This window comes from Balaenoptera borealis, assembly GCF_965194805.1.
Source record: "Balaenoptera borealis genome assembly, chromosome: 3".
In the NCBI taxonomy this organism is placed as follows: domain Eukaryota; kingdom Metazoa; phylum Chordata; class Mammalia; order Artiodactyla; family Balaenopteridae; genus Balaenoptera; species Balaenoptera borealis.
This window is the reverse complement of record NC_138866.1, coordinates 165,809,207-165,830,906: the sequence shown is the minus strand read 5'-3', so window position 1 is coordinate 165,830,906 and position 21,700 is coordinate 165,809,207. Positions and strand designations below refer to the sequence as shown.

General features: G+C 35.9%; 1 protein-coding gene across 5 annotated transcripts in view; it reads left to right on the top strand.

Annotated features, from left to right (window-relative positions):
* ANKRD26 (ankyrin repeat domain containing 26) overlaps positions 1-21,700 on the top strand; it is a 107,885-nt gene that overhangs the window by 43,575 nt on the left and 42,610 nt on the right. For 2 of the 5 annotated variants that reach the window (XM_082385175.1, XM_082385174.1), the window contains exons 12-18: positions 2,399-2,492; positions 5,189-5,287; positions 5,907-5,935; positions 6,028-6,100; positions 16,574-16,656; positions 17,797-18,903; positions 20,626-20,777. In XM_082385175.1, coding sequence (XP_082241301.1) covers positions 2,399-2,492; positions 5,189-5,287; positions 5,907-5,935; positions 6,028-6,100; positions 16,574-16,656; positions 17,797-18,903; positions 20,626-20,777 — 1,637 coding nt within the window. Of the gene's footprint in view, positions 1-2,398; positions 2,493-5,188; positions 5,288-5,906; positions 5,936-6,027; positions 6,101-13,882; positions 14,141-16,573; positions 16,657-17,796; positions 18,904-20,625; positions 20,778-21,700 lie in introns of all 5 variants that reach the window. The other 3 variants (XM_082385178.1, XM_082385176.1, XM_082385177.1) reach the window with 3 other exon arrangements.

The window sequence follows — 21,700 nt, the reverse complement described above, 5'->3', positions numbered from 1 at the left end:
GGCTTAGAAGTCATAAGGAATCAGTTTGGGTTCTGAAGTTAAATTTATCTAAAAACTGAAGCATTATTCCAGGTCAACCTATGGCCAAATGTATGTTTCTTTTTTCTTTTCTTTTTTTAAAAAATTTTTGTTGGAGTATAGTTGATTTACAATGTTGTGTTAGTTTCGGGTATACAGCAAAGTGAATCAGTTGTACATATACATATATCCACTCTTTTTTAGATTCCTTCCCCATATAGGCCATTACAGAGTATTCAGTAGAGTTCCCTGTGCTATACAGTAGGTCCTTATTATTGATCTATTTTATATATAATAAGGTGTATCTGTCAGTCCCAGTCTCCCAAGCAAATGTATGTTTCTTTGGTACATATGAATATGTAAAACTCCTAGTGAGGTTCAGAGAAAAACAGGTTGAAATGTAATTTTTTACCACTTAGACCTGAAAAAGATAGTGCCTGAGACTTGAAAGTATTGTTACATTTGGATTGTCAAATAGATCTGCAAGGAACATTTCAAGAGAAGCTAAAGAATGGGGAATAATAAGTATGTGGCGTTATAATAACAACAGTTTGGTTTAGTGATGTTTTAATAAGTACAAACCATTTTGGATAGTTAAACTAGTGTGCGTTGAGTACCTTTATGGCAGCCGTACTTGAAGTAACGTAAATGTAAAGTAATGATGACCTGTTGTAAGGTGACAGCTATGGAAAGAGATAAGAAGGGCCTGATCTGTTAGATATAGGCAGCTGCTGCAGTGATACAGCACTGTGTTTGAAGTCAAAAGACATGGTAGCATCCTGGTCTGTCACTAGCTGTGGGATCTTGGAAAAACTTGTCTACCCTGGTTGAGTGTCAGTGACCTCCTTCGTAAAAATGGTACTGGTACCCACTTCTCAGGTATGTGTAGGGAAGAGATGTGGTAATGGCTGTGAACACACATTGTAAACTGTAAAGGGTGCTATAGAAATGTAAGACAAAAATGATCACAGTGGCAATTAGTGACTCACTAAATGCTGGGGCACTTTTTTAAAACCTGAAGGACAATAAAATGACAGTAGTGTTAAGAATGGGGAAATTAGAATGGGCATGTGGATTTCTAGTTTGGGGGTATGTTAGGTTTCTGTAGACTGTTATCGGAGATCTCCTATAGGTACCGAGTGCTTTGGTACTTGAGGTGCTCTCGACATTTTAAATGTTTTGATCGTAAATAAATTCCTGTTATTGAATACCAACTATGTGCTGGGCAGTTAGACACTGACTGTACCAATTGAGGGGTTAGGCTGTAGTGTTGGGAACATAAAACCAAACAGGAATCCTTTATAAGTCACTGTTAAGTCCTTCATGTAAAGAAAATGGAGAATGTTACATTAGACAACATTGAGAGAGTTTGTAGTTAGGATGGGGATGGGATTGGGAGTGGAATTTAGGTAGTCAGAAAAGATCTGCATGTGAGAAAAGCTACCAAGGGGAGGATGGGAAGGAGCCAGTCATGTGAGGGTCCAGGGGAGGGACATTCTGGACAGAGAACAGCGGATCCCATCTCTTCGTCACTTCACTCTCGCATCTTGGAATGACCAGGAAACAGGAAGTGGGGTAACTGTCCTTACAATCATTTTTATTATTGTTGTTGTATGTAGAAAATAAAATGTGCATAATAAAAGCTTGGCACACTTAGATGATTAATAAATAAATGTTCTTATTCTTCCCTTATTAAAGCTTGCTATACTTTTTTGAAGAGTTGCATAACTATATTTAAATTTTTTGCTATTATTTAAACATGAAAGTTTTTCTTACTACTTCGCTATTTTATTCAACTATTTTTCCTATCAATAAAAATTTTATCAAATAACAGATTCTTGTAAGCCCTTGTTTACCTAAATGAAGCAGCTTCTACAGTGTTCTGTTTATGCTCAACATGACATACTTCATGGTTTCGTTTCATGCCAAGTATATTATTTTAATACTAAAAGATTTCTGTCTTTAGAAATATTTTAAATTTATAGCAAGTATACTTATTAAAGAATTTATTTAAATACATATTTTTTAAAAATACTCTCTTCTTTTGACAGGGAATGCAAAGTAGAGTTAGGTGTTTTGAAGTTAATTCTTTGCTGAAATGTGCCTGTAAGTCAGTATTTTGTCTGTGAAAATAATTCCTCTGGCTTTCCATGCTCAGTTTACAGAGTCAGTAGCCAAATGAGGATAAAAGATAGACTTGATCTAGAGAGTGTATATGAAGTTTTCTATTTAAATGTTTGGGTTTTCAATCCATGCTTCTCTTATTTTTAAATCTAATTGCTTGTAAAGTAGGAAATTTTTAAAAAGTAGGGTATTTTCAGGTATTAGAAGGGGATTAGGAAATCTTTATGCAACTCCTTATTAATATCAATTTTAACAGAGTATCTCTGAGAGTCTTCCACAGAAGTATGTTGATCATTTATCTGGAGCTACAGGTCAAAGAGGAAAAAATATATTAAATGGACAAGTAGAAGGTAAGAACTGTATTTTTATGAAAAAGTCATTTGACAGCATGTTGATTTAAAATGGGAATTCTGATATATTCTAATAGGCAAAGAAAATCACCTGTTGGTTAAGAGGAAGAATCATTCCTCACACTGATTTCAAGTTGAACTGAGCCTGTCTCATTCTGGAAAACAAGTGCTGTATCAGAAGAACTAAGCAGCTACATCTTTTTTTCTAGTCAAAAATCCATCAACAGTTTTTAGGCAGTTTTTATTTGACCAAAAAGCAGTGCTTGAATACTTAACTGTGTGCTGTGTTCTATTTAAGTTCTGACTGTCCAGATGTTCTTTTGTAGACAACATGCCATGATATAATCATCTATCTCCATGTCTGTTATCAAGTTACACTGTGAAGTGTGCCACCCTTTTGAGGTGGTCCTCAAAGACACAGTTTGCTTGTTGTTTAACCAAGTGTCCTAAAGCATGTACCTGAAGTTATATCATTTTTTATTCTAAAAAGCTATGCAGCTTATATTCTGAAAACTGTTAAAAAATATAACACTGTTGATGTAAAAAAAAAAAAGAAAAAAGAAAATCACCTGTCAAATGCATGGTGAGGAAAAAGATGAGAAAAGGAGGGAAGCTGTGTATCTTATCTGGTGTCAGCCACAGATTAAATTGAGAGTCCCGTTTAAGGAGCTAAATTATTAGTTCTGTTTCAAGGTACTCTACAACCTAAGGAAAGTCGGGAAATGAGGAGAGGAAAGAAGGAATAAAGAATGAGAGAGGCAGAGGTTACAGGGAGTAAATGAAGGAAAAGGAAGCGGGGATCTGTGGAGGACGGTGGCAAAGTAAAATAGGTCTTTAGAAAAAGGGAGAGAAGAGTATTTGAAACGTGAGACAAATTTGAAGTGAGCTTCCAGCACTAAAACTTGTCAGAGACGAGCAGCAAAGCTTTCCCACTCTTACTGTGGGAATGTAGAAGCAGACTCATAGATCAGAGTTTCTCAAATGTTAATTAGTCCCTTGGGGATCTTGTGAAAAGTGCACATGCTGAGCAGCAGGTCTGGGATTGTGCATTTCTGACAAGCTCTCAGAGTCGCAAGGGCATAGGCTTGCATTTAGAGAAATCTGGAAGAAGAGCCACTGGATAGTTCAAGACAGAACAGGATCGAGGAAAAGCATTATTTTGTTTTTCTTTCTGAGCGTGTTTACAGCCAGAGGGAAGCAAAGCGTTGAAGTAGAAGCAAAAGGAAAAAAGTTGAAGCAAAGAGGAAGAAAGAAGTGGTGGGGATGATCCATAAAAAGAATGTAAAAGGGGAAGAATTAAGACCACAGATCCAGAGACTACCTTTGAAGAGGAAAGAATATAGTGAAAAGAAGGAGGGAGGAAAGAAAGGTGTTAGGGAGGTAATTGTGGAGGTGATGAGGAAACTTGAGAGAACCCTTGTTAGATGACTTCAGTGTATTTACACTGAAACAAGGTTAGGTCATTGCTGCTCCAGAGAATACTGGAAGCAGGAGTGGGTGCTAGAATTGGGGTAAAGCCCAGCTCCTCCTTGTAACTATCAGGCGTCAAAGATATATGTTGTGTTGGTATGTGTTATTCAAATGAGATTAATTTGAATATGGAAGCATTGGCTGTTTTTTTTTTTTAAGATAGGTTTTTGTTTGTTTTTTTTTTGGCTGCTCCGCTTGGCATATGGGATCTTAATTTCCCCAACCAGGGATTGAACCCGTGCCCCCTGCAGTAGAAGCATGGGGTCTTAACCACTGGACCGCCAGGGGAGTCCCTAAGATAGCTAATTTTTTTTTTTTTTTTAGAGAATTTAATTTTTATTTATTTATTTATTTATTTTTGGATGCGTTGGGTCTTCGTTTCTGTGCTTGGGCTTTCTCCAGTTGCGGCAAGCGGGGGCCACTCTTCATCGCGGTGCGCGGGCCTCTCAGTATCGCGGCCTCTCTTGTTGCGGAGCACAGGCTCCAGACGCGCAGGCTCAGCAGTTGTGGCTCACGGGCCCAGTTGCTCCGCAGCATGTGGGATCTTCCCGGACCAGGGCTCGAACCCGTGTCCCCTGCATCGGTAGGCAGATTCTCAACCACTGCGCCACCAAGGAAGCCCGATAGCTAATTTTTTTTTTTTTTTTAAAGTTTTTTCCCTTTTTTTTTTCAATTTTTATTTATTTATTTATTTATTTATGGCTGTGTTGGGTCTTCGTTTCTGCGCGAGGGCTTTCTCTAGTTGTGGCAAGCGGGGGCCACTCTTCATCGCGGTGCGCGGGCCTCTCACTATCGCGGCCTCTCTTGCTGCGGAGCACAGGCTCCAGACGCGCAGGCTCAGTAATTGTGGCTCACGGGCCCAGCTGCTCCGCGGTATGTGGGATCTTCCCAGACCAGGGCTCGAACCCGTGTCCCCTGCATTGGCAGGCAGATTCTCAACCACTGCGCCACCAGGGAAGCCCCCGATAGCTAATTTTTTGATGATAATTATTTCACAAAAATCCTTTTAAACATTAGCATGATATACTAAACCAAACTAATTTTGGAAACAAAAGAAATTAATAGGGTTCATTCCCTAAATGCTAAAATTGTTATTATCAGTAAATACTACACTGATTTTGAAATATGAAAGATTTTTAATATCTAATAATTCTGCGGCAGTAAAACTTATTCCTTTTTGATAATTATGCTTTGATATTGAAAACTTATTATACATTATTTCTTAGATGTGTCTTATATACCTTCTTGCATGAGTGGATCGAGAAACTTTAAGATGACTAAACTAGAGGATCCAAGAAATGTAGGCATACCAGTAGCCCACATGGGTATGGAAAAAAAGAAGAATATTTTTATGAACTATTATTCTACAAGTGTATATCCAAGCTGATCAGTTCATAACACTTTCTCTGATGAGAAATGAATTATACATTCAACTGAACTGTCATCCCAACTGTGCACTTCCTAAATTACAGGACAAATTGAAGAACATGATAAATACTTGTAGTATAATGGTGTAAATGATGCTGCTGTATTGCATTCAACATATGCTGTTGCATTTTACCATCAGCTTTCATATTTATCTTCTCGGGGTCATGATTTGTTCCTCTGATTAAAGATCACTTTTCTCCTCATCAATCAGCATGTTCACATTGGTACTTGTGCATTTTTCTATTTTATAAAGGCTTTTGGAACATAATCTTACTTTTGAAATCTTAACTGCATGTTTTGTTAAACCTGTACTCCTATTTTTTCTTCAGTATCTATAGTGGATTCATATGTCTGTCTTGTTGCTGTCCTAACTTCCCCCAAGAAACAAAACACCAAAACCTAAAGTATTCACTGCCAAGGCCAAGCATGAGGATTCTGCTCAGTACTAACTGCATGAATATATAGTTGGCTTTCATAGTTACGTGTAGTTGATTCTATGTCCCTTTTGCCTTTTAGATTCTCCTGAAAAATATCCTCACTTGAAGGTAAAAACTTATATTTTCATCTTGAATTATTAACTACAGATTGTATCAAATGTACATTATTTATTAATAAACTTGTTTCAAAACCCATTCAGCCTGCAGTTGGAGTGAAAGATTCTGTTCCTAATAAAACAGTAGGAATGAAGGATTTACAAACATCCAGATCAGGTAAATTTTGCAGTGCAAATTTAACTCTGGAAAGAGGTACACTAAAATATTTGAAATGCTCACAGTCTTCATATTCCTAATTCTTTTTTTTTTTTTGCAAATTTAATTGAAGGATTTGACATAAATAAGGCACATGTTATTGTTGGTATCCATGTTTTGAAAAAAAGATATTTACAAGCATAAGAAAAAGATATTTTTAAAATGTAAGCTTTAACTCAGATGTTTCTATGTATGTTTCAATACCCTAAAGTTCTCAGTTTGGAATCTCTGTACTTCTTAGGGATTCTCAGAGGTTAATTATTAGATTCTAAGATATTTCCAGTTTTATAAAATGCTTATTTGAACTCTGACCTTTACCTAGAGTAAAGCTTCACTTGCTGACATGTCAATTGTATTTCAACTTTAATTATTTCATTTTAGTGGTGTTACATGGATGAGCTTAAGCCAACCAGATGTTTTGATTAGCAAACTCTGTGTGTGTGTGTGTGTGTGTGTGTGTGTGTGTGTGTGTGGTCTTTGATTATTGAAAGTGGGGGAAAGTAATCATACCTTAATGACAATTTGATAGACACAGTCTTTTAAAACAGTAATTCTGAAAGTTTTTGGCCTTAAGATCCTTTTATTTATTTATTTATTTGTTATTTTTTTATGATCCAGATAGACGATACTTTTACACTTTTAAAAATTATTGAGAATTCCAAGATACTTTTGTTTAAGTAGGTTGTATCTACTGATGTTTACTGTATTGGAAAATAATAAAAATTTAAAATACAACCACACACAATTATACATTCTATTAGCCATTAGAGCTATGATGTTATCACATATCTTGTCTCTGGAAAACTCCACTGTACACTTAAAACAGAATGAGAACGGAAATAACGTTTGCTGTTATTGTGAAAATAGTTTTGGCCTCTTGGACCCCTTGAACAGTTGGGTCTTGGGACTCCAGGGATCCTTAGGTGACACTTGAGAACCACTGTTTTAAACCATTTACAGAGCTCATGGATGTGAAATGATAAAGGGGCCCTTGTGATGAAACAGGCTTTAAAGTTTCACTTTTACATTTCTTGCTTTCTTCTTTGATTGGTCTTTTTTTTTTTTTTTAGGTTTTTTTTTTTTTCTTTATACAGCGGGTTCTTATTAGTCATCAATTTTATACACATCAGTGTATACATGTCAATCCCAATCGCCCAGTTCATCACACCACCATCCCCAACCCCCCACGACTTTCCCCCCTTGGTGTCCATACATTTGTTCTCTACATCTGTCTCAATTTCTGCCCTGCAAACTGGTTCATCTGTACCATTTTTCTAGGTTCCACATATATGAGTTAATGAGTTAATATACGATATTTGTTTTTCTCTTTCTGACTTACTTCACTCTGTATGACAGTCTCTAGATCCATCCACGTCTCAACAAATGACCCAATTTCGTTCCTTTTTATGGCTGAGTAATATTCCATCATATGGAATATTATGTACCACATAATATGTATGTACATGTATGTACCACTTACATGTATGTATCGTATGGTATATGTATGTACATCTTCTTTATCCATTCGTCTGTCGATGGGCATTTAGGTTGCTTCCATGACCTGGCTATTGTAAATAGTGCTGCAATGAACATTGGGGTGCATGTGTATTTTTGAATTATGGTTTTCTCTGGGTATATGCCCAGTAGTGGAATTGCTGGATCATATGGTAATTCTATTTTTAGTTTTTTAAGGAACATCCATCCTGTTCTCCATAGTGGCTGTATCAATTTACATTCCCACCAACAGTGCAAGAGGGTTCCCTTTTCTCCACATCCTCTCCAGCATTTGTTGTTTATAGATTTTCTGATGAAGCCCATTGTAACTGGTGTGAGGTGATACCTCATTGTAGTTTTGATTTGCATTTCTCTAATAATTAGTGATGTTGAGCAGCTTTTCATGTGCTTCTTGGTCATCTGTATGTCTTCTTTGGAGAAATGTCTATTTAGGTCTTCTGCCTATTCTTGGATTGGGTTGTTTGTTTTTTTAATATTGAGCTGCATGAGCTGTTTATATATTTTGGAGATTAATCCTTTGTCCGTTGATTCATTTGCAAATATTTTCTCCCATTCTAAGGGTTGTCTTTTCATCTTGTTTATGGTTTCCTTTGCTGTGCAAAAACTTTTAAGTTTCATTAGGTCCCATTTGTTTATTTTTGTTTTCATTTCCATTACTCTAGGAGGTGGATCAAAAAAGATCTTGCTGTGATTTATGTCAGAGAGAGTTCTTCCTATGTTTTCCTCTAAGAGTTTTGTAGTGTCTGGTCTTACATTTAGGTCTCTAATCCATTTTGAGTTTATTTTTGTGTATGGTGTTAGGGAGTGTTCTAATTTCATTCTTTCACATGTAGCTGTCCAGTTTTCCCAGCACCACTTATTGAAGAGACTGTCTTTTCTCCATTGTATATCCTTGCCTCCTTTGTCATAGATTAGTTGACCATAGGTGCGTGGGTTTACCTCTGAGCTTTCTATCTTGTTCCATTGATCTATGTTTCTGTTTTTGTGCCAGTACCATATTGTCTTGATTACTGTAGCTTTGTAGTATAGCCTGAAGTCAGGGAGTCTGATTGCTCCAGCTCCGTATTTTTCCCTCAAGACTGCTTTGACTATTTGGGGTCTTTTGTGTCTCCATACAAATTTTAAGACTTTTTGTTCTAGTTCGTAAAAAATGCAATTGGTAATTTGATAGGGATTGCATTGAATCTGTAGATTACTTTGGGTCGTATAGTTATTTTCACAATATTGATTCTTCCAATCCAAGAACATGGTGTATCTCTCCATCTGTTGGTATCATCTTTAATTTCTTTCATCAGTGTCTTATAGTTTTCTGCATACAGGTCTTTTTTCTCCCTAGGTAGGTTTATTCCTAGGTATTTTATTCTTTTTGTTGCAATGGTAAATGGGTGTGTTTCCTTAATTTCTCTTTCAGATTTTTCATCATTAGTGTATAGGAATGCAAGAGATTTCTGTGCATTAATTTTGTATCCTGCAACTTTACCAAATTCATTGTTGATTAGCTCTAGTAGTTTTCTGGTGGCAGTTTTAGGGTTCTCTATGTATAGTATCATGTCATCTGCAAACAGTGACAGTTTTACTTCTTCTTTGCAATTTGTATTCCTTTTATTTCTTTTTCTTCTCTGATTGCCGTGGCTAGGACTTCCAAAACTATGTTGAATAATAGTGGTGAGAGTGGGCATCCTTGTCTTGTTCCTGATCTTAGAGGAAATGCTTTCAGTTTTTCACCATTGAGAATGATGTTTGCTGTGATTTTGTCGTATATGGCCTTTATTATTTGAGGTAGGTTCCCTCTATGCCCAGTTTCTGGAGAGTTTTTGTCAGAAATGGGTGTTGAATTTTGTCAAAAGCTTTTTCTGCATCTATTGAGATGATCATATGGTTTTTATTCAATTTGTTAATATGGTGTATCACCTTGGTTGATTTGCGTATATTGAAGAATCCTTGCATCCCTGGGATAAATCCCACTTGATCATGGTGTATGATCCTTTTAATGCGTTGTTGGATTCTGTTTGCTAGTATTTTGTTGAGGAATTTTGCATCTATATTCGTCAGTGATATTGGTCTGTAATTTTCTTTTTTTGTAGTATCTTTGTCTGGTTTTGGTATCAGGGTGATGGTGGCCTCATAGAATGAGTTTGGATGTGTTCCTTCCTCTACAATTTTTTGGAAGAGTTTGAGAAGGATGGGTGTTAGCTCTTCTCTAAATGTTTGATAGAATTCACCTGTGAAGCCATCTGGTCCTGGACTTTTGTTTGTTGGAAGATTTTTAATCACAGTTTCAATTTCATTACTTGTGATTGGTCTGTTCATATTTTCTGTTTCTTCCTGGTTCAGTCTTGGAAGGTTATACCTTTCTAAGAATTTGTCCATTTCTTCCAGGTTGTCCATTTTATTGGCATAGAGTTGCTTGTAGTAGTCTCTTAGGATGGTTTGTATTTCTGCAGTGTCTGTTGTGACTTCTCCTTTTTCATTTCTAATTTTATTGATTTGAGTCCTCTCCCTCTTTTTCTTGATGAGTCTGGCTAATGGTTTATCAGTTTTGTTTATCTTCTCAAAGAACCAGCTTTTAGTTTTATTGATCTTTGCTATTGTTTTCTTTGTTTCTGTTTCATTTATTTCTGCTCTGATCTTTATGATTTCTTTCCTTCTGCTAACTTTGGGTTTTGTTTGTTCTTCTTTCTCTAGTTCCTTTAGGTGTAAGGTTAGATTATTTATTTGAGATTTTTCTTCTTTCTTGAGGTAGGCTTGTATAGCTATAAACTTCCCTCTTAGGACTGCTTTTGCTGCATCCCATAGGTTTTGGATTGTTGTGTTTTCATTGTCATTTGTCTCTAGGTATTTTTTGATTTCCTCTTTGATTTCTTCAGTGATCTCTTGGTTATTTAGTAACGTAGTGTTTAACCTCCATGTGTTTGTGTTTTTTACGTTTTTCCCCTGTAATTCATTTGTAATCTCATAGCATTGTGGTCAGAAAAGATGCTTGATATGATTTCAATTTTCTTAAATTTACTGAGGCTTGATTTATGACCCAAGATGTGATCTATCCTGGAGAGTGTTCCGTGCGCACTTGAGGAGAAAGTGTAATCTGCTGTTTTTGGATGGAATGTCCTATAAATATCAATTAAATCTATCTGGTCTATTGTGTCATTTAAAGCTTCTGTTTCCTTATTTATTTTCATTTTGGATGATCTGTCCATTGGTGTAAGTGAGGTGTTAAAGTCCCCCACTATTATTGTGTTACTGTCGATTTCCTCTTTTATAGCTGTTAGCAGTTGCCTTATGTATTGAGGTGCTCCTATGTTGGGTGCATATATATTTATAATTGGTTTATCTTCTTCCTGGATTGATCCCTTGATCATTATATAGTGTCCTTCTTTGTCTCTTGTAACGTTCTTTATTTTAAAGTCTATTTTATCTGATATGACTATTGCTACTCCAGCTTTCTTTTGCTTTCCATTTGCATGGAATATCTTTTTCCGTCCCCTAACTTTCAGTCTGTATGTGTCCCTAGGTCTGAAGTGGGTCTCTTGTAGACAGCATATATATGGGTCTTGTTTTTGTATCCATTCAGCAAACCTGTGTCTTTTGGTTGGAGCATTTAATCCATGCACATTTAAGGTAATTATCAATATGTATGTTCCTATGACCATTTTCTTAATTCTTTTGGGTTTGTTTTTGTAGGTGCTTTTCTTTTCTTGTGTTTCCCACTTAGAGAAGTTTCTTTAGCATTTGTTGTAGAGCTGGTTTGGTGGTGCTGAATTCTCTTTGCTTTTGCTTGTCTGTAAAGCTTTTGATTTCGCCATGGAATCTGAATGAGATCCTTGCCGGGTAGAGTCATCTTGGTTGTAGGTTCTTCCCTTTCATCACTTTAAGTGTATCATGCCACTCCCTTCTGGCTTGTAGAGTTTCTGCTGAGAAATCAGCTGTTAACCTTATGGGAGTTCCCTTGTATGTTATTTGTCGTTTTTCCCTTGCTGCTTTCAGTAATTTTTCTTTGTCTTTAATTTTTGCCAGTTTGATTACTCTGTGACTTGGCATGTTTCTCCTTGAATTTATCCTGTATGGGACTCGCTGAGCTTCCTGGACTTGGGTAGCTATTTCCTTTCCCATGTTAGGGAAGTTTTTGACTATAATCTCTTCAAATATTTCCTCGGGTCCTTTCTGTCTCTCTTCTCCTTTTGGGACCCCTATAATGTGAATGTTGTTGCATTTAATGTTTTCTCAGAGGTCTCTTAGGCTGTCTTCATTTCTTTTCATTCTTTTTTCTTTATTCTCTGCTGCAGCAGTGAATCCCACCATTCCGTTTTACAGGTCACTTATCTGTTCTTCTGCCTCAGTTATTCTGGTATTGATTCCTTCTAGTGTAGTTTTCATTTCAGTTATTGTATTGTTCATCTCTGTTTGCTTGTTCTTTAACTCTTCTAGGTCTTTGTTAAACATTTCTTGCATCTTCTCTATCTTTGCCTCCATTGTTTTTCCAAGGTCCTGGATCATCTTCACTATCATTATTCTGAATTCTTTTTCTGGAAGGTTGCCTGTCTCCACTTCATTTAGTTGTTTTTCTGGGGTTTTGTCTTGTTCCTTCATCTGGTACATAGCCCTCTGCCTTTTCATCTTGTCTGTCTTTCTGTGAATGTGGCTTTTGTTCCACAGGCTGCAAGATTGTAGTTCTTCTTGCTTCTGCTGTCTGCCCTCTGGTGGATGAGGGTATCTAAGAGGCTTGTGCAAGTTTCCTGATGGGAGGGACTGGTGGTCAGTAGAGCTGACTGTTGCTCTGGTGGGCGGAGCTCAGTAAAACTTTAATCCGCTTGACTGCTGATGGGTGGGGCTGGGTTCCCCCCCTGTTGGTTGTTTGGCCTGAGGCAACCCAACAGTGGAGGCTACCTGGGCTCTTTGGTAGGGCTAATGGCAGACTCTGGGAGGGCTCACGCCAAGGAGTACTTCCCAGAACTTCTCCTGCCAGTGTCCTTGTCCCCATGGTGAGCCACAGCCACCCCCCGCCTCTGCAGGAGACCGTCCCCCGCCTCTGCAGGAGACCGTCCAACAGTAGCAGGTAGGTCTGGTTCAGTCTCCCCTGGGTTCATTGCTCCTTCCCCTGGGTCCCGGTGTGCACAGTACTTTGTGTGTGCCCTCCAAGAGTGGAGTCTCTGTTTCCCCCAGTCCTGTCGAAGTCCTGCAATCAAATCCCACTAGGCTTCAAAGTCTGATTCTCTAGGAACTCCTCCTGCCATTGCCGGACCCCCAAGTTGGGAAGCCTGACATGGGGCTCAGAACCTTCACTCCAGTGGGTGGACTTCTGTGGTATAAGTGTTCTCCAGTCTATGAGTCACCCACCCAGCAGTTATGGGATTTGATTTTGCTGTGAATGGGCCCCTCCTACCATCTCATTGTGGCTTCTCCTTTGTCTTCGGATGTGGGGTATCTTTTTTGGTGAGTTCCAGTGTCTTCCTGTCGATGATTGTCCAGCACCTTGCTGTGATTCTGGTGTTCTCACAAGAGGGAGTGAGAGCACGTCCTTCTACTCCACCATCTTGGTTCAGCTCTGATTTGTCTTAAGAAATTTAAATCTGACAATTTTAGTTGTTTTTAAAAAAAGAAAAATATTTTTGTTATGTATTCATTTCCTGTCTCATGGCACTGTATGCTCTTTGGATCTATTGTGGACCTAGACTTATCCTATTTTTACCTGGAAACAATTAGTCACTCAAGGCTATCATTTCTTATGTAAGTTTATGATATTTATCCAAGGCTTCTAAAATGAGTTCTGAAGATATTGGTACATTGAGGAAAGACCATCTCATTGTAATTAAAGTAGTACCATTCATTAAAAGATTTTTTAAAACCCATGTCTCTGGAACACACAATACTGTCATGCATATTTAAACATAAAATAAATGGTTAGACATAATTTTGTTAATGAAAAAATTCATATGTTGAAGAAACTTAATTATTAATAAAGCTCTTATGGTATACAGAATATGTAATAGAGATTGATGAGTGAATCAAAGTAAGTAATACTAGAAAATTAAAAAGTAGAAAAAATGAGAGACAATAGTTAACGTATCTATATGAATGGCAATGACGTGTAAGATACAATAAGCCATGAAGGAGTAGTGTGTTTGGGGGGAGAGGAGGACATGGGACTGCTTCTCTGAAGAAAGAATTTGTTCAGGTTAGTCAAATTTGTATTAGTATTCACATTCTAATAAACGGAAACTTTGTTTTCAGATTTTTCAGATTGGGATTCTGCTAGTTTGACGCTCAATAATGAGACTTGTCAAAGAGCCGGGCATTTGAAAGTTGATGATAAATATCCATTTGTGTCACAATCAATGACCAAAAGTCAGTCAGCATCCACAGAATTTGGACAGATGACCTTAATAGATAAAGAAAAGATTAATATTGGAGCGGTGTTTCTGTTAGGGAATTACACGCTCCATGACCTGTGTGAGTCACAACTGCCAGAAAACAGAGAAAGCAAACAAGGTAATAAATAGGCACAGAGCACTCAACCGTAGGCCACCTCGGCATGGCTTCACCATAATCCTGATGTTTCCAAAATCATTTTGTGGCAAAATCTGCTTTGTGTTTACTCCGTTTATTCAACCTGCAGCTAAACGTCTTTTAGCAAGACGTTTGCATTCTTCCTCTGACCAAAGCAACATAATAAATAACAAAGAGAATTAGGAGAGAGAATAAGTTCGTTAGGCTAGTATTTAGCATACACCTGAGAGTGGGTAGCAGGATTATATTTAGAACTTTGCGACTAGTTGGGAAACCTAGGTAGACATCTCAAGATTCCCTTCTCAAAATGTAGTTTCTTAGCTTTATTTTTGTTTATCTCTGAATTCATTAGTATTAGTTATAACTATATTCAGTGTAACTAAAAAAGCACCTCCAAAACCAAATACTAAACTATTTCTTGTATTTTCTGTGAGTTTATATATTTTAGAATTGGCTTTCCCAACGGTAATGGGCATCATTGGGGATTGCTACATAGTCCCTCCTTCTTAGCTGTGTCCACATAGTATATCAACTTATTATTTTTAATGAATTAATAGTTCACAAGGGATATTGGTTTTACGGAGTGCTGATCATTTAAAAAGAGTATATGGAAAATCAATTCTAACTCTACGAGGATGCCCAGTCTATTGATTAACCACATCTAATATATGTTCTACATAAATACCAATTAATTTAGTGCCCTGAATCAGTCATATGATCAGGGCTATAGTAATAAATCATACACTGTTTTCTTTTTTTCAGTCCTATAGTTTTATCTTCTTGTCTTTCCTTACCTGTAGAATTAATGTTATATTTACAAAAGGTTCTCAGTTATCTCCTGGAGTAGTGACTACAAGCTATAAACTCGAAGTTTTTTTATCTATACAAGTGACTTGTTTGCTCTCATTTCTCCATGAGCTTGGTAGGTCCAAGAAGCACGAATTCAAACGAAACACCTACACGAGCCCCCTCAACACAGGAAGATATGAAACAGGAAAACTGGAAACTAAATACAAGCAACTTAAAACAGTTCATGCAGATCATTTCTCTTCTCAGTTGATACCTTTTATAAAGTAATAAGCAGAGTCTAGTTCTTGAGGGACCCAGGATTCGTGCATTTATTCATTTAATAAAGATGTATTCTATGCTGGGTCCTGGTAATTTTATATCCTAAATATTTCTGGAAACAGTCCCTCAGTGTAGGCCTGCATCATCTTTTTTTTGCATTATAATGCCATCAAATTCATCTCCCTCTGTTTATTTGTATGGCCTTCAAATTCTTCCCTCCCGCAGCATTTAGAGTGATCTATCTCAAATGCACCAGTGATCGTGAACCACTCTTTAAAGCATATTAATGTCCAGCCATCTTAGAATGACATGAGGCTTTCATAATCTAACTTCTACCTGACTCTCCCTCTCTAGCCCTTTTTTCTGTCCTTTGCTCTGGAATTCTGAACTGCTGGTGATGCTCTCTTACCTATCCCTGTATTTTAGACAAATATTCACCCTGTTTTATGTATGCTTCTCTCCCTGTCTTGCTACAGCTTTCCATGCTCTCTCCCTTTCCTGCCCTCTATTCCCTTGAATCTGACTGACCTCACTGTGTAAGTCTCAGCTCAGGCATTATCTCTAGAAAAGCCATCCCTGACACCTTTTATCTACATTCTTCTTTAAACTGCAATGTTTAGTACTGAGCAGGAACTCAATAAATAATTATTGAGTAAAAAAAGACTTTATACAAAGATGATTTCAAGAACTTGTCCTCTACAGTCTAGGAGCAAAGAGGATAGACGTGAAGAAATAATTTACAGTTCAGGTGATAAAGATACACTAGAAAAATCTATAAAGTACTAAGGTAGCTACTAGGAAAGAGATACCTATTTGGGGAAAGAGAGCTGTAATCAAGGAGGACTTCACAAAGCAGGCTGAGTCTTAAAAGATGAAAAGAAATTTGTCAGAAGAGTAGAGGAAAACATTTCAGATTAAGGAACTGATAAAAGCATGAAAAGTAACAGTAATTTTGGAAACCATGAATAACGTTGCAGTTGAAGTTTGGGGTGTTGTTAAATAGGTACTATTATGAAGTAGAGAACAGAGTGTATTGGGACTTTATATGTTCTGTATTTTTAAATTTTGTTTGGTTTTTGATTGTTCTGTTCATTGATGTTTGGTGGATGAATTTGTAAATGAATCTTTGAGATGTTTGTGTGCCTGTAACCTGGTGATATCTGGTATTTCCCAGATGGTTTGTTGAAGTTTTAGGTAATTAGAAGTATTTCTTAAAGAAGTAAATATTCAGCTAAAGATTAAGCTTAATTTAAATTGTCATTTGATAAAATTTTTTAAATCTATTTTTATAAAGATTATGTCTTTTATCTAAGTGTTCTAAGTAGTTAATTTTAACTAAACATATAGATTTGTCAGCAGAACTAGACTTAGAAATAACTTCGGAGGAAGCACAAGAAAGGCTTGATGGAAGTGAAAATAACCACTCACAGGTATGTAAAAATGTAAATGTAAATTTCTGGCTCAATATTGTTTTCTATGCTTTAACAACATAACAGAGTTCAAATGAAATTACCTTTCAAAATTAACCTCTTAGAATCGATAGATAATAATTTAATATTTTGTTTTTATAGTGCTTTAATTACAAAGCTTAAAATATTGTTAGAATCTATTATAATTTATAGTTAAACTTTGTCCTTGGAATTGAGGCAAAAAAATTTCCTGAATATTGTTTGCTTCTTCCTTACATGATAAAGAAGGTGATAATCAAATACTGAATCGTATGATTAAGCAGTTGAAATTATGAACAATATATCAATGATGGTCCGTGAGTTAGAGTCATGGAAGGAGAAATCATTCCCAGCTGTTCAAAATTTGCAGTTTCAAATTGCCAGTCACTAATGCCAAGATTAAAGATTTATTCTGTCTTGTGATCTCTATATAATCGACCTAAGGATCTGCATTGAGGGAGAGAAGGGGTCATACAATCAACCCAATTGCCTATTAAGGAATCAAACCTTCCAGAATTGGACCTTTGTTGTTAGGGTACAAACAATAACTTTCTAATTTATTTCATTTCAGGGTAGGAAACCAGTAAATATTATTAAACAATGTTTTATCCACTTTCATTAGTGGATATTAGAATATAATAAAACTGAATGAAAGCAGGTATTATATCAATGTATAATACTATCATAGTATATAATTTGCATTAAAATTTAGGAATTTGTTCCTCTTTCTGATTGGTGTTAATTGATTTTGGCTCCTAGTAATTTAAGGTTTGTCTATTCTCCAGTTACTAGTCCTTAAAAAAAAATCCTTACGTGCACATAGGGACTCTTTAAGGTAAGGTGAGGTGAAGTATTTTTAAGTAAGGAAGCCTTTGTAACATTAAAAATCATCTCCTAATTCATTTTTGGTAGATTTAACATATACAAATTATTTAGTTCAAACAAACAGTGACAAAATTGGGTTTGTGAGTTCATGTTTTTCTCCTGTTTTAGGCTAAGGCAAGTTATTTTTCACTTCTTAGTTGTAATCCAGTGATTTGTGAGTAGCTAAACATAGATTAAGAAGTTTAACGGTTAAATTTTATTTTCTAATTTTTCTTTGTCCGTACTTGATTACTTAAGGATAAAGTTATTTTACAAACATGTACCCTGACAGAAAAGACATCTGAAAATCAAATCAAGCCAATTAATCTTCCACTTTTGCATCTGCAAAAAATGCCTCAAGAACCAGAAATGAATAAGGAATGTGATAGAGAGGACATATCTGTATGTTCAGGACTTCCTTGTGTGCAAAAGTATGAGGAAATGTGGATCAAACAAGGCAAATTAGAGTGGAAAAATAACTTAAAACTCATCACAAATGAGTTAAAGCAGAAGTTTGGTGAAATTTGTGAAAAATACAAAATTACTGTTTGTCCTGAGGAAGAGCCACTACATGATAACCCTAAAGAAGGAGCAAACATAAAGGAAATACCTTCTAATTTGACATATAATATACCTGACTGTGAGGCAAAAGATGCATTTGGAGTATCTATCTCTCTAGCATTCCAAGCATTTCCTGAACAAAAAGAACCCAATCTTGAAAATGTTTTTCCATCTTATTTAACCTCTGGGTCCTGGGGACATGCTTGCCAGTCATCTTCACAGCTTTATTTAAATGAAAATAAATTAGACTATGAAAGTGATAAACCAGACACTGAACATGTTTTTAACAAAAATGAGATTTTTTATAATGATACAGAAAATAAAAAAGTAAGAGACCCAGTAGTTACATTTGAAGTGCAAGAAGACCAAGAGTTTGATATGCAAATGTTACAAAATATGAACCAAAATACCACTAATTGGAAATTAGACATCAGATGTATACCTCAATCTAGTGATCCCAAAAGACTTTTTGATTTATGGCTTGCCCGCTCCAATGAAATGAAACACATGATTCAAATAAAAAGTGATATTTCTGCTGTTACAAATACTTATAAGAAAACCAAACCAATACAAGACTGCTTCCAGAAGCCATTGCTTGCAGATAATTGCAGTGCTAATAACTATAAAAGCATGGGACCTGAATTAGAAAATGGGAGTTCTTCTCCACTGAATAGTAACAGAACATCCAAAGTGTATCTAAATGAAGAATTACAGCAAGATATGCAAAGGTTTAAGAATGAGATAGGCATGTTACAAGTAGAGTTCCTGGCTTTGGAAAAAGAGAAAATTCGACTTCAAAAAGAGGTAGAGGTTCATTTGCTGCTACTTTGTTCTTTCTCTTTATCAATGATCTGATCCATTCTGATTTTCCACTTATGAATAAAATGGGGTCAGCTAAATAGGTGATTGTGTAGAAATAGATTACTTCTGCCATCTAAATAATAGGAAACTATTTTCATGGTTTTTGTTCCTTAATCAACCTAAGTCTCTCTCTGTCAGTCTTTCATATGGACTGGGAAACTAATTTAGCTACATACCATGTGACCTTCTGAGCCAGAATAAGCACAAAGGAAATTGCTTAAGAAATATAATAAGCTAGGGTTTTGGGGTTTTTTTTAATCTACTGGGTTTTAAATATAAATTACACTTCTATAGTATGGGAAGAAAGCAGTGACTGAAAGAAGGGACATAAACACATATTCCTGCTAAACTAATCTCTTTATTGTGCTTTAGTGTGTGCAATCTTCTCTGCTTTACTCAATCCCTTGGCACTTAGAATTCCAACATGGCCACTTCAAGATATTTTTAATAACAAATACATGTACTCCCACATATTCTTTAATCACCACTCTCAGATGTTTCTGTTGAGTCAGACCTTTACATTATGTTGTTTAATAAAATATGGTAAGTTTTGACATGTATGATTTTATCATATAGGTAGTATAAACCCTCAGCAAAAAAAATTCAGTATTTATCTCCAAAGGAGAAAACTGAGTTTTGACGTGCGGTGAGTTTTTTCTTTCCTTCCAGTAATAGATTTTTTAATTTGTTTGTTTGCTCTTTTGTGTAAGAGGTGCATTGACTGAGTTTTAAAGATAGACAAAAATCTATATTCTCCTTTAAAAGAAAAAGAGATGAGCCCTACCCCCAACTGAGGCATTAAATTACTTTGCCAAAGTCACACTTTTAACTTATCTGATTAATTTGATGAATTCATTTGGTAATTTATCAGATTCAGGGTTACAGAATTGTATCATCTCTTTTGGTGCCATGAGATGCTAGGAAATGCCACTTTAGGGGCTTTGGACAAATCATTGAACCTTTCTTGGTTTTATTCCCGTTATTGGTAAATAGTGAGGCTAAAGTAGATAATTACTTCTATACCCTTTAGCTATAAGATTTCATGGTTATTGAATGTGAAATTGGGAGGCATTACTCATTTTCCAGAATTCCACACTAACAATTCATCAATTTCACTCTACTCCTGTTTTTTGGTAAACTTTGGTTCATATATTTTAGTGAACACCATCACTTTTTTGATATCCCCAGGATCCAAATGAAAAAAGAATTGTAAAAGGCAGTGGGGGAAGAATAGCTTCAGTGCAGAAAGAAGAATGTTTCCTTTTTGTTACTGAATGCTTCCTTTTTGTTACCAAGGTGTCACATCCTCTAAATTTGGCTGTTTAATGCAAAATCCAGGTGGTACAGACCAAAGAGGACAAATTTTGTGTCTTTGTCTCTTTATTTCTCTATCTCTGCCATCAGACGGGGAAGAGTGGATGTGAATAGCTGCACAACATTAAGAAAGTCCTTTTTGAAATTTTTAAAATTTTATTTCTTTTCCTCAAACAGAAGCAGAATTTACAAAAATTTCAATGACTTGTAATTAAAAAAATTTAAGCACAAAAATATTTTTATTGCTTAAAACTGGGGCAAACTCTGAGTCAAGTAATTAATGAAAATGAAAAGGTCTTTATAATGAATAAAGTAATAACAATTATATGTAGTGTCAAACTTTCATTAAAGGTTGAAGAAGAAAAGAAGAAGCACAAAAGTAGTGGAATGGAAGTATCAGAAAACATATATGATGCTGATGATAGTGGATTAATTCAACAGAGAAAGAGCAGAAAAACTAATAACCAGCAGTTTCCTACTATGGAGAATGAAGATTCTGATAGGTAAGCCTATGTCAGTATTTAACAATAGATAATTGTTATTTTCCGATAAAACAAGTGCTCATTTGAGCTAGTGTTCATGATTAACAAATTTTATATTTTACTAGGGTTATAGTTATTTTTAATACTCTTTTCCTTTAACCTTAATACTAGAGTTAATTGGTTAACACACCACCGTATTACAGTATTAGAGTATTCTGGATTTGACTGTATACTTACCTTTACCAGTGTGTTGTATATTTAAATATATTTTATGTTACTGATTAGCGTCCTTTGATTTCAGCTTGAAGACTCCTTTCAGCATTTCTTGTGAGGCAGGTCTAGTGGTGATGACCTCCCTCAGCTTTGGTTTGTTTGGGAAAGTCTTTATCTCTCCTTCATTTCTGAAAGACAACTTTTCTGGATAGAGTATTCTTGGTTGGCAGTTTTTTTCTTTTAGCACTTTGAATATGTCATCCTACTCTCTTGAAATCCATTGATAGACTTATGGGGGTTCCCTTATAATTTACAAGCCTCTTTACTTTTGCTGCTTTTAAGACTCTCTCTTTGTCTTTGATTTTTGACAGTTTTGTTATAATGTCTCCTGGCGAGGATTTCTTTAAGTTGAGTTTGTTTGGTGACCTATGAGCTTTAGGAACTTGGATATCCAAATCTCTCCCCAGGTTTAGGAAGTTGTCAACCATTTTTTCTTTAAATAAGCTTTCTGCCACCTTCTCCCTATCTTCTCTTTCCGGAACTGCAATGATTTATGAATTATTTCTTTTGATGGTATCTGGTAATTCATGTAGGCTTTCTTCCCACTTTTTCATTCTTTTTTTCTTTATTCTCCTCTGATTGGATAATTTCAAAGCTCCTATCTCTTAACTCACAGATTCTTTCTTCTGTTTGATCCATTCTGCTGTCAGTGCTCTTTATTGCATTTTTCC